At 34.3% G+C, this 14,084-nt stretch overlaps 1 protein-coding gene across 1 annotated transcript in view; it reads right to left on the bottom strand.

Annotated features, from left to right (window-relative positions):
- LOC122716649 overlaps window positions 1–13,315 on the bottom strand; it is a 184,335-nt gene extending 171,020 nt beyond the window's left edge. Inside the window, exon 1 of the mRNA XM_043939925.1 lies at window positions 12,065–13,315. Coding sequence (XP_043795860.1) covers window positions 12,065–12,127 — 63 coding nt within the window. The 5' untranslated portion in view covers window positions 12,128–13,315. The remainder of the gene's footprint in view (window positions 1–12,064) is intronic.
- Between the last annotated feature and the right edge of the window lie 769 nt (window positions 13,316–14,084).

Raw genomic sequence — 14,084 nt, 5'->3', positions numbered from 1 at the left:
TGATATATTTCGATGATAATTATGAAATGGTTTAAATCCTGACAAGAGCCAGAATTTATCTATAATATATAATAAAAACATCAGTACTTATCGATAATTGCCGTATAAAACGATTAACCTTCTTTTTTGTATCGGTTAAACGAAGCCTGCAAGATCCTCATTGTTCCGCAACAAATTGTCGTGACCTCTTTGTTCAACAGGAGAAAATACTTTCTCGTAGGGAGAATTTTTCACACTTCCCGAGGGAAACAATATATTCGATACCTATGATTAAATAATAATATTTTGTTGCACGATAAAAAAACCTTGTGTACCATAAACTTCTATATAACTATAAGAAAATTTAATAGAAAATATTGTTGTATTGCGAAATGAAAAATAGTCGTAATATTTTTAAGATTTATTGAATAAAATTTTAAAACAGATAATTTGATCTTGATTTCAATTTTATTCCTTAATTACAATCGTTGACTCAAGATTGATAAGAATAAAATAATTAGGATAAAATAGATTCATAATCGATAGGAACCCACTCAAGGATATTCGATCTGTTTTATTTTACATCGCTAATAATAATCAATTAAAGAATTTCATTGTGATCGTTATACAAGACAATTTAAATATTTAAGAAATAATAATTTTTATATTTCTATCGTTAACGGAATTAATTAACTAAATGTTATTTAATTTTTTTTCGATTATAACTATATCAATTTAAATTTTCATATAATTTTCATTGTGTTTGTGTATATAATATCGCGAATATCGATCGAATTTTCTATAATGTACCGCGAATCATTAATATTTTAAAAAACTTTGTGCTTTTGTCGTCTCCTGGGTGATTGTGTGGTGACTTCGAGAATCGATCGCACTCAAGCTTCACTAACCATGTTGCTCGTAAGGATACCTTTGATACTAGCTTCCCAACAAAGTCGACTTAACGCGGTTCCTTACGCGCTGAAACGTACGAGCGAGCAAATCCAATTATCGGAAAGAAGAACGGTCAAGGAAAGAGGATTATTCTTCTACGTATAACGACTTCTCTTTCTAAGTTCAAATGCAATTGTAAATCTCGATTGTACACCACTGCTATTCGAAGCTTGTCCACTTTTCTCGATCTTTATAGTGAGAATCGATTGGTAAAGTGTGCCATCGAAACGTGAGGGCGCTGCTTGTTTTGAATAGAACAAACTGATATTAGTTGATCACGAAAACGAGCTATCGATTATTCTAATTTCGATGAAGGTATAAATAAATGTTTTTACGATAAAATAAGTGATTTTTAAGACATTATAAAATGTAAAAAAATTTGAAAATAAATTTAATTTTTAATGGATATTTAATGGATAAATATAAAATATAGATATATAAATATTAAAATTATTAGAGAATTATTTGAAATGATTCATCGATTCGTTGAAACGTGTGAATGTAATGAAATTGCTGACTACGTAGTAGAAAGAGAGCAAAGTGAAATAATACTGATTATGGTCAGACATACTTCACAGATTGACGAATACGAAGATTAATGCGATTTATATTAGATGAACATAAAGATAAATTGTATTCGAAACTGAACTTGACCAGAACTATTAATAAGCGAAGTACATTATGATTTCATAAAAAATCACATTGTTTCTAACATTGCTTAACACTAAAATTACTAAATCTATAATATTTAAATATTTATTTTACATACGAATGAATATAATTAAATAATAAAAGTGATATCATAAAAATAAATCTCAATAAATTATAATATTAATTTTGTCAAAAATATTTTCACGTTTTCAATAATTCAATAAAACAAAAAAATATGAAATTCGTTATTTTGATAAGTAGTTGTTCTAATATGTTAACACGATATACATACTCAATCTAAAAAAAATTATCCTAATACTTCCATTAATTTAATATTAAACAGAAAAATATAATAATAATAAATAACATTATTTTATAAAAGATTACAATACAATGCAATTTCGAAAAAAAATTTTCTAAATCAATAATATTTTCTCTAATTATATTTACAACAAAATATAATGAAAACAAGATATGTTTGCCTTTAAGCAAATTAATTTACATGACAAATGAAAAATCACATTTGACAAATGATCGATATCAATCAGATTACACCTGCGTAATAATAAAACGTTTCAACAACGTTTCAACGTTTTGTCGGAAAGTTGCTGGACGAGTTATCTAGCCGCGTTAGATTTAGAAAGTAGAACCCGATCTGCTGACCGACCCTTGCCAGAGGAGAAACCGATACAAGAAATAGGAACGGTTGAAAAAAAATTTGCAGTCCAAATTGAAACCGTGATTGGCAGTGTTGGATTGCCTCGTTCGACCGATCCGCATCGTTTTCGATCGTAGTGCTTTTTAAAGTTCCGAGACAAAGCTCAAAGCTACCGTTGTCCCATCTGTTTTTCGTCCTCGCGATAAATCCCATTTCGGGGAATGTTATTTCGCGGCCGACAAGTTTAATTGAGTTTCGTCATTCAAGAAGCTCGACACGGATCATCCTTTATCCATCCATGGGGAACAGAAACCTGAATTCCAGCCGAACAGCTTATTATTTTCGATATTCAGCCACGGACCGCAGAGATTTGACCTTTTAAATATTGACAATTACCGAAATAGCCCACGTGTGTTTGCGCTTGCGGGCCAACCCGAAGCTATACCTATATCGTAGCAATACATTTTAATGAATTGAAGTCACGTCGAGAGCGGTTCATCGATATTGTAATGAATTTTCGCTTCTATTCGCGGCGTTTAAAAAAAAAAACCTTTGTGCGAAGTTATATGGCGCGCAATAGATATGCAGTAAGTAATGATATTCGTTAAAACGAGTTATTATAAGAAAATTGTATAATTCTTCAATTTCTTCAAAAGTGACTGCAAGCGAATATAATTTTTTGCGCCAAGAGATAAAAATTCTTAAGTAACGTTATAAATAATATATTATGAATAATATCTTCCTTTTTCTGTTTTTTAAAAACAGACTCAAATCTTTGAGAATATTAGATGATGAAGATGCTTTCGAGGGTATATAAAGTGTGTACTTAAACTTAGACTTTAATGCAATCTTTCTTGAACGTTCTACGGCCGCATCAACGGCCATTACTTGCAAACAAAGTGGTTCTCGCGGGCTACTGCGAACCAATTAATTTTCTCCGCTATATTCGAAACGCGTTTCGGATCGTCGTACCATTGTATTCTAGACATCGGGCGAATTACCTATTCAACCATTGTATCTCAGACGCAAATAGAACGTTTCGGATTATCTCGTGAAATCTATCGAACAATATTCCTCGAAAAGTACTTACATCTCGGCGAATGCGCAATTAAATTCTTACAAAAAAAAAATATATATATATATATATATATATCTTCGTCGTAATCTCGACGAACGTGGAATGATGTACGCGTGCGAAAACCGCATATGTACTTTGCAACATGATGCTACAATAAAAGAGTCTTACGTAATAACGACGATTACACGAGAGCTACTAGGACCTTCTTGCGTAAACCGCTTACGTGTTACCGCTTGGAAAAATTCTCCTGTGCGGTTTAAGACAACCGGGTGAATTTTATTGCCGACATAACTTCACTACAATCCCCTTACTTTATCACGCGGATCACACCGAAAAACGACCCTACTCCTTTCCTTTACCTTCGCTCTTTCGTCTGTTCCAATTGTAGGTATGTATGTATGTATGTATATATATATGTCTCTCGACTCGCTGTGTTTCGCGAACAAGCGTTTCTTCCTACAAAAGAAATTCTTCCAAAGCTTCACTTCCAGGAAAACACGTTACGTAGCTATTTTATCTCAGTCATTCGAACATACGCTCGCCTCGCGCCGCTAGAACGTAATTCTTTGCATGCTTCTCCGGTTGCAACGTTTTTTCCCAAGGAAATAGTAAACTTCGAGTGAAGTGACGATTTTCCTTTTTTCCGACCCGATCTTATCAATGTTTCTGTGGTGATTCGATATTCGGATTTCGAGGAAAGTAATTTTAACAATGATTTCTAATTACCGATTTCTTGGATTTAATTTCTAGATTAATTTCTTCTGATTCTATAATTATTTCAGATTCAAAAAATAAGTACGTAAAATATATGTAATCCAAATAGAAAAGAATCTTTGATAAGTGCATAACTTTTTTTTATGAAATGTCAAAATCTTAAAAGCTGTATTATATTTTAATATTACATAAAGATAGGTATTTAAACTTCCTTCCCTCGTGTCGAAAATTGTCTCGTCCTCCAGTCAACACGTTCAACGATCGAGAAACAAAGCTAATCCTAAGAAAATAAAATTCCCCTCTACAAATCCCTCGAAATCGAATCAAACCGGGTAACCTTCGCTCTCACAATTTCCTATCTGAACGATCCACGAAATAATCCAACGCGTACGTTCCAAGTAGAACCAAGATTCTCCGTGTATTTGGCCTTCTTCTAACCTCAATGCTCGAGCGAAACCAAATTTTCCTCATAGAGTGCAGTTTTATCCAATATATTGCACAAGATTGTATTCAAAACTAAAGTAGTAAATAAAATTTACAGAAAAAACATTTCAAATATCATTTCAAGAAATCGGTATTCTAGGTTTAGATAAAATATTTTTTAATAGGGAATTAAATTTTGGAATAAAATATAAAATATATTATTATTTCGATAATTTAAATCAAGATTACCAGGGCGATGAGAGAGAAACACACGGATACATGCAATGTCTATATACATAGAGACTATAGAAGAGAGAGACCTAAGACGTATATCCACACACGAAGACACCATAATCATCAGGATTTATGCGCAAGTGCCGTTTCTACGGTGAGTGCGAGACTCCGTGAAAGTTCCATCGGCCCGTGAAAAAATCGACAAAGATATTTCAAATTCACTGGGCAAATAGTTATCGAGTACGAGGTATAACGGCATTATCCTCTTAGCCGTAGGTTCAACACGGTATCACATTATGCGTTAACTTTCATTGATGTGTGCAGGTGCGTGCATAAAGAGAACTAACCTCTCACCGATTCCATGTATCTCCGTCTTTCTCTCTCTGTCACTTTGACTCTTTTCATCTTATATTGGCGCATGTTTCATACGCATGCCCTCCCTCTTTCTCTCTTTCTCTCTCACTCCTTTATCCTCAGATTCGTCGCGGTCCAGTCCTACGCGTTGCGTTAATTTACACGTACACACGTGCGCAACAACTTGCAACCGAGGTTTGGACATTTCGAAAGTAAACGTTAATGCGTGCAAATTAACCGAAATTCGTATTCGCACGCACGGATAAATCTGGTGCTAGTCGCGTCGTTCTCGCGAAAACATGGCGGATGTTTCGATTGAAATTGTGTTTTCACTCGGTCGGAAACGTTACTATTACGAAGTATGTATTGAAAATTGTAATCTAACCTATAATTTATCTAAAATCGCATCTCTACGTACAAAAGTTATTGATTTGAAATATATTTAGTACATTTAGTATTTTATACGATTAATTAATGTTCCATGACGAAACGATCCGAAATCTTAGATTAATAAGATGTCGTTTTCATAAGATAAAAAATTTTACTTTTTTTGTGATTTTATGCAATTTAATGAAATTTCTTGATTTTGTGAATAAAGTTTGAAATGAAGTTTGCGTTGGAAAATGATGAAGTTTGCTTCTCTAAAGAAATAGTCAGTGCTTTTGAAAGTTTTGTATAATCGAAGAACGAATGTGCAGAGGAAATAGTAACCCTCCACTGGGTAGGGTTACGAACACAAAATGACTCGTACCTATTGTTTTCAAGCGTCATGCTTATTTGATTGATTACAGTATAAATGTCTGAAACTTTGTATTCATATATGTACATATATATGCACAATGAAATTACTTTTTACTTTTTAGAATCATTTTGTTGTATACAATCCACATTAAATATTGAAATTCAACGTAGAATTGAAAATTGAATTTAATATATTATAGTACTCTATAGTTTCGTTATATGAAATTTGTGTAATTTAGTGATAGATTTAATTGATATTAATGCAAATATTGTTCAAAATTTAATTTACTTAAAATATATACGGTTGAAAGCTGAGAAACGCAATTTAGTGAATTTGGCAGAAATAAATTCGTACACGTATACTATAAATACAAAGTTGTGAATAAAGTCATTTTGAATATTAAATATTGGCGAACAAATTTTTTCGTTCAAATGAAAAATCAACAGATGTTTCTATACATTCTGATAAAAATAAAAATGCAACCATCCCGCTTAAATTGATTATCGAGCGTGAACATACTAACGAAAAGGCAAGAAGCGTTACAAAATTAATTTCCATTTTATATCGTCCTCGTCGAACTAGAAAATTAATTCTTTCATTGCGCTCGCCACATTTTCCAAAGAGTAGATCTCTAACGCATCCAGACTGTTATAAAAAAAATGAATCAGAGCGTAGAAAACCTGGAAAGCGTTTCCGATCGTTATACAATCGACCACGGTTCGTGATTCCATCGATTTTTGCATTACGCAATCCTAACATGAAAATTTTCTGCGTTTCGAAACAACGAAATTCTGGTTGAAAATCCACCGAAAATTCACATTGTTTTTTTTTTTTTTTTTCCTAACACTGTTATTTTTGTGGGAATGAGATGACCAAGAGAATTTTTTATCTCTATTCAAGATGGAAAAACAAAGAAAAAATTTAATTTTTAATTTCTATTCAAAGCAAAAAAAAAAAAAAAAAATGGAAAATGCTAATATCTTCAACAAATATCATGATTCCTTTTTATGAGACATCTGCAATAAAATATGGAACGACAGGTATGACTTATGTAACATAAAAAATATTAAATCTTCACTGAAAAGTAAAAATACAATAAAAATTAATATACAAAAATTTTCAAATACTATTATAGGTATATTACTAGTACTATTAGGTATATTATAAGTTGTTCATTTTTAATTTTATTTCAACGAATCCTTCAAAGAATTATTCAACGATAATCAAATTTTCTTTTTAACTTTAAAATTAAAATATCTTAACTATTCTTTCCTTAACCTAATTCCCATGCACAATGTTAATTGCAAAATTTCTATTATTATTTCAAATCGTACTTTCGATGGAAAATCATTCGTGGTGTGCAAACATACCAAACATCAGAACGATCGGTATTAAAAATAATACCTTGACTCTTGAACTTCAGTTTCTTCATCGCGAAAATTTGTTCCACGTGTTTCCCAGACGCGCACTGACTTCCGGGGGAGAACATTAAAAATTCCAATGAGCTCGTTCGAGGCTAATTGACCGCGAACCGAAGTTCCACCGCGTGGAACTTATTTTTGAAATTGATCCGTGCAAGGGTTCGTTAAGCGGTTTAAATCCTCGAATTGATATCCGGAGATCGCCACTTCCGCCTTCCAATTATCATACGTGATCGAATGTTCGTATTAAACCGGTGTTTAATTCGCTTCAAGTAATTTATCACTTCGATTCAGAATATGATATCGGGCAAATTTGTTTCGATAATTGATCAGATGTATAATTTCTAAGCGTCGAATGCGATCTAATACGGGCTGATTATAGTTTTGGATCAATGATAAAATTAGCAGTTTTGTTCTTGAACGGTGAATGGAGTTTGATAGATGAAAATTTATGACGCAGAGTAAATTGTTGTACGTGCAAGAGATCAAATGTTTCACAATATTACAATTATCTTGATAATTAATATTAATTGGCCAATGAAAAATTGATCGATTTTAAATTTTTTCAATTAATATTGATTTTTATTGAAATGTATTTATATAAAGCAGTTATAAAATGTATAATGTATAATTTACAGTGTAGTATTCATATACTGATTAATTTAATCAAAATACAATTTTATTTCTTTTAATAATATGATTTCTTTTGATTTCTTTCTTATGACTATAAAAATCTGATATTATGAAAATAATATATATATATGTACATATAAATTCTATAATCTACAATAACAAGTAATAAAAATAATTAATCTATATTTCTAAAATAATATTAACAAGAATAAGATATCATTTTTCGAAAAATTAATCTCGAAATATAACCATGTTCGTAAAAATAAATTCGAGGCAAGTATCTTTATCTCGTTACGATTAAACAAGCCTCACTTGATTGTACAAAAGCTGTAAAGTTTCCTATAGTACATATACAAAACCAACTTAAACAAGCTAATAGCGTATCTCGAAAGGGCGTAAAATTCGATCTTTCTATATTTAAAACAAAAGAAAAAATACAACAAAGTGAAGAAAATTTAGAACAAATACCTATATTGGAATCTTGAGTTAAATTTAAATGAAATGTATATAAATATTTTAATTATTTTTTTTTTATAATATATTTTTTGTACATCCATTTTTTTTCAATAATTTTTCATTATTTCTGAATATTTCATTTTCATCGATTTTTCATTGCTCTCGCAATTAAATCAAGGTAATCTCTAATTATTGCTGTGCACTGCACTTCTATTCATCCTTTTGTCACTTCGACAAAAGAAACATATAAAACGCTTAGAATGCAACGAAGAAGGATTTGAACGTTTTTTAAATAAATTTAAATATATTTATACGTTTTCACGAAAAATGATCTATGTAAAAAAAAATATATTATCCAACATCTATTAATAATTAACAGGCTTGATACGTAAATTCAAAAGCATTCGTTGATTGTTTTTTTCGTTCTATAGCGAATGAAAGAAACGGATGCAAAAATAGTGGCCATTTTGTTGAATTTTCGCTGCGAAACGGTCGTGGGAAATGTAAAAACGTTTCCTCGTTACATCCAAGCGTGGCCTCATCACGCAACAAATATCTTTTTTATCAACTGCATAGCGAGAATTAAATTTTTCCCCTACCCATCGTGGTTTTTCTCGATGGCGACAAACGCGAAGAGGAACCACCAACAGTGGCGAACAGAGGGTAAAAATCACGCAACTTCTCCCTTCCCAACTGGAAAAAAAAAACTGTACACACTTTTTATCTCAAGATCACTGGCTAAATTTTAATTACGAACCCGAGGATCCCGAGATTCAGAGTATATATAATTTTTATTATACGCTCTTCACCGGCTTATTCCGTTGGTTGAGTACCGGAACTGTCGAGTTGAGGAACTCGAATTTTATCATGTTTCTCGTAATTGATATAAGGGGAAAAAAGACTTTTTTTAACGGGTATTTTTTTGGTGATTTATGGACGATTATCAAGTTTTTTTGCGATGTCTTATTTCACTGATTGTGGTAAATACAGATGGAAAGTACAGAGTTGAAAAACTCGGATTTCATACATGGAATGGAACAGATTTTTTAGTGAATTTTTAATGTAATTTATGAATGATTATTATCATAAAATGATATCGTTGGGATATTGAGATAAAGTTAATTCTTTTTTTAATTCTTTGAATTTTCAATTATACGTTAATAATCGTAAATTAAAAATCAAGGACAATTGAAAAGAATATTAATATATATTGTTTCATTCGTCCTAAAGAATGCATTTGTGCGATATTTAATCACGCCTATATTAAGTGCTGTTATAGCATAGAATAATAAAATAAATCTGAATCTGCTTTTACAATTTAATATACAAAAGGCAAGTTTAATTTCGTATTTATATAATTGTTATTTCTATCCAGAAATTGCGTTCAAAATGTATTATAAATTCATTTCATACATTAAAAAATTTAATTTTACTATAATTTCTCCATTAATTATTTTTCAAAATAAATTTTTACAAAAAAATTTTGATCTCGTAATATTCATTATTTATCAACGAAGTTATGGCAAAGAATGTTATTAAAAAAATGAATTAAAATATCATTAAATACTGTTAAATTATCATTATCTTTTAACAGGCTATAATTACAAACGATAATGTCGATCATTAACAACATCCATTAACTTTCACGTTCTCAAATGCTAACGATTCAACGAACAAATCGATCTTCATCGATAATCCTTTAATTGAGCATTGATGTTCCTGTTTGCTAACAATGCGGAAGAACATACGCGGAAAAGAATCATAAAAGGAAATCGAGCAAAACGATGATCAAGTTTCCTGCTCTCGAGTTGCTTGTTTCTATTCGATAGATCACTCTTCCTGATCTAAATGACAAATCGTCCAAAGCCGGTCAAGCGAGAAAATCGTGATTTTCTCCGCGTTGAAATCGCGATCCATTGGATCGTCCGATCATACGAAACGTGACCGAATCCAAAGAGTGCGAAAGAATTGAAAGATACGCGACGAAAAAATTATTGATTTATCAGAGACAACGTGTTGAAAACACAAGAAAACAAACTGCCAGGAATAATTCTGTGAATGTTGTTCTTGGACGAAAATAAGTATCGCTATATTTCACATAATTGTGCAACATCCCTCACGAGATTAACAATAATCTGATTCGCGAACACGAATTTTTGAATGTTTTTAATTTTTTCTTCAATGTATTTATTTTTTTCTTTTGATCGATCGTGTGTAAAGTACTTGAATATAACACACAGATAAAAAGTTTACGGAGAAGTAAGTAAAGTTTTTTCGACAATGATGGTAGTAGTAAGAGAAATTCTATATCGTGAATAATAAATCGTCTTTGATCCAATCCTATTGTCAGTAGCGACTCCATTTTGTCCCTCTGAGGTAAAAGAGTCACGTGAACGTTAGAACGATGTAAAATCAATTAAAATGGAATAGAATATAAAAGATACCTTACAAAGGAGCACTGATGTTTAATTAAAAATATACTGATATATGTATTACTTTAACATATTGTGTAAATTTCACGTATCATTGCATTTATCAAATATTGATAATACTTAAAAATACTAAATATATATTTGAAATTGTGTATTTGAGCAAATACACAAATAGCTTTAATAAATCACAAAATCCAGAATTTCTCTATCCAGCGATAGAGAGAACAACAAATCTCGTAAAAGTTTATCAAGAATTGAGAAATGTTCATGAGACAGGGGCTTGCAATAATTGTTGAATTTGATCGATCGGTACATCACAAGTGAACACGATCTCGCACTCCATTAAATTTAATATATATACTGAATAAAACACGCAGAAATACTTTCAATATATGTGTACGCATCATTTATATAATTCCAATAGTTAGGTTCGCGCGATTGCAGTATGTAAGTAGCCTCTGATAATGCATATGTCGTGTGACAAACCATAATCCAACAGCATATGATGTGACACAGAGCGTATAGCTAGCTCTCCGCGGCTCTCGCGTTGCGGAAAAATCAATAACAAGCGTGGTCTGGCATGGCGCGTCACTCTCTCAGGTGCTTGGCTGTGAGGAAGGAAGCCGGCCTGCTAACCAGCCTAACCAGCCATCCTACCGTCCGATCGAGCGGACGATGGAAACGAGTCACCTGCGGCACACACTGTGTATTGTGGTGCACGATCGAATTCCCGCCTTCTCTCTACCATATACACGTTCCAAACGTTACCGCTCTCTATACACACGCTTACGCGGAACTCAGTCGCATATATGTATATAACTATATGTATATGCACTACAGCACAACATGAAACACACGTAAAGTTTGCGCGTATAATGCGCCTGCGCGTCTCGTGACGTGCAAACTATGAAAAGAGGGACGAAGAGGAAGGGATACGATGGACGGAAGAGGAAAGAGCTGGAAAGAGCAAGAGGTAGAGAAGGAGAGGGAAGAAAACGAGAAAGAAAGAGAAAACGAAATGAGAGGTACACAAAGAGGGCGCGAGAGAAATAAGCAATATGGCGAGTGTGGAAATAAGACAGAAAGTAACCGTGGTAAGTGATGAGAAGGAAGGAAGAAAGGAAGGAAGGAAGGAAGGAAGTATGAAGTTGGATACTCAATGCAAATGTATAGAAACATTTACACGCGCGGTCTTGTCGCGACGAACGAAGAGAAAGGGAGAAGGGTGAAACGAGGAAGCGATCGGCGGCTTTACTACATATGAAGAGAGAGAGGATCGTGCGTAATGCACAGGCGCATCGTTAACGATACAATATACAGTGTAGTTAGTATACGTACCTCGTCTTCACCGGTGGCCACCGTGTTGACGGAGTCCATACTCTGTGAGAGCGGTGCGTCCATGATGCAAGCGAGTTTGCTGGATGGTCCGGGGTTTCCGGGGGCTGCGGTTCGAGCGGGTGGCGGCGATGAGTCCACCGTATCCCGTCTCGGGCGTTTTAAAGCGGGCGGCGTTATGGTTGTACCGGCGAAGACGACAGGCGCCTCCAGGACGTATCACTGGAAATAACCCTTTTCTCGCGAGAAACCCAGGCGTTTCGCCTCCTTCCTCCTTCTCCACCTTTACTCCTTTCCTTTCCGTATCTAAACGCGCGCGCGCACGTATGTATGTGTGTCGGTTCTACTTTCTTCTGTTCTACCCTCTCTCTCTCTCTTCCTTTTCGTCGTTTCGCTTCTTCCGCTTCCTGTTATGTTTCTTCTTCGTCGCTTGCACCTCCACCTCCACCGTCACTACTTCCTCCACCTCCAGCCCTATAACAGCGCGGTGCTGCTACCGTTACTCTCGTTGCACCTGTCACGCGCTGCAAGGGCGTCAGGAAAGACCGATGCAGAGAGAAAGTAAGAGAGAGAGAGGGCTAGAGAGAGAACGAGACGGTCTGAGTTGTAGGTAGAATGTGTATGTAGCCTGCAGGTGTTCCCACGCGTCTATTTTAGAGCAATCGATACACCGTGCCCGTGGAGGAGGGCCAAACCCAGAGAACGTGCTCTACCGTGGTAATTCGTCGACGACACTTGTTCATCTACCGGCAGGTAGTAGCCCATGCAGCACCGAGGTATAATCCGCTCTCTCTTCACGTATTCCGTTATATTCACGTTTATTAAACGATACTGATTAATCGCGTATTAATCGATCACGCGAACGGAGATGGATGAGCACGGTAACGTTGACCGACGATCTGGATCCGGATGTATCAGCGCGGCGATGTATGCAGACAAGAAGCAGGTAACGACAATTCGCGTTAGACATAAAACGCGTTTTTCGCCAGCGCAGCGCGTGCGTTTGTCGTATGTTTTTTATGTGTATTTGTATTATATTCCTTTGCGTTTATGTAGTAGATTGAAAGATATGTATATATGTTACGTTGATTGATTCTGTATATGTATACAATTATATAATGATTAACCAATTAGAGAGACCGAGCAGGAAAGACGAATAACTCGGCGAGGGACGAACGAAAAAACGTAGACCGCGATTTATAAATGAACAACACACCGGTCAGGCAAGTAAGAATAATAATAATATATTGTTACGTAAGCACTGCGACACGACTGGTACGCAGGTTGCCGATAGACTGACGGACTGCGAACGAACACGACGCTTGAGACGGGTGCGCGCGCGGGGTCGAATCGCTGTCGGTGTTGGGGTGGGGCGAGGTGGGGTGGCCCACGGGCTACTGGGTCGGGGTAGGTGAGTGGGTGGTATACAGGGGTGGGGGTCACGCACGAGGTATGATGAGGGGATCAAGGGGCAAGGCACGCGCCTAGAGGGGACTCGCCCTCCCTATTTTACCTTTTCCTCTGACGATACTGGCGATGACTCCGAGCGAGGAAATTGTGAATTCTGGTACTATCAAATGGAGATATGACCGAGTTCGTTAAGGAAACAAAAATGAAGAATTCTCCAGTTTTGTTACGCGCCTTAATTCTACGAAAATGTAACTTCGTAGAAATTGTGTTGATAATAACGTTGCTATGGTTAGTTGTACGTTATATGGAGGAGCGCGCGTTTCACCGCGATGCGTTCAACAATATACACTGAGGTTAATCGATCGTCTGTAAATTGATACCTACGAGTCATAAATTTCCTTTTTTATGCATTAAGTTTATTCATATATGTAAACGATTTTTATTTTTTAATATGTATACTTACTTTTTTGAATATTTTATTTAGAAATATTAATATTTTATGATATCTAAAGTAAATCTAAGAGAAATATGAATATTTATAAAAAATATGTTTAATCTCAAGAAGATATTATTTTTAGAAATTATTATAGCACTAGTTTTTTAATTTTAAATA

Source organism: Apis laboriosa, unplaced genomic scaffold (assembly GCF_014066325.1).
Source record: "Apis laboriosa isolate Shangri-la unplaced genomic scaffold, ASM1406632v1 scaffold47_cov149, whole genome shotgun sequence".
In the NCBI taxonomy this organism is placed as follows: domain Eukaryota; kingdom Metazoa; phylum Arthropoda; class Insecta; order Hymenoptera; family Apidae; genus Apis; species Apis laboriosa.
Note: the sequence above shows the minus strand (reverse complement) of the source record. Positions and strands in the feature narration are given on the sequence as shown.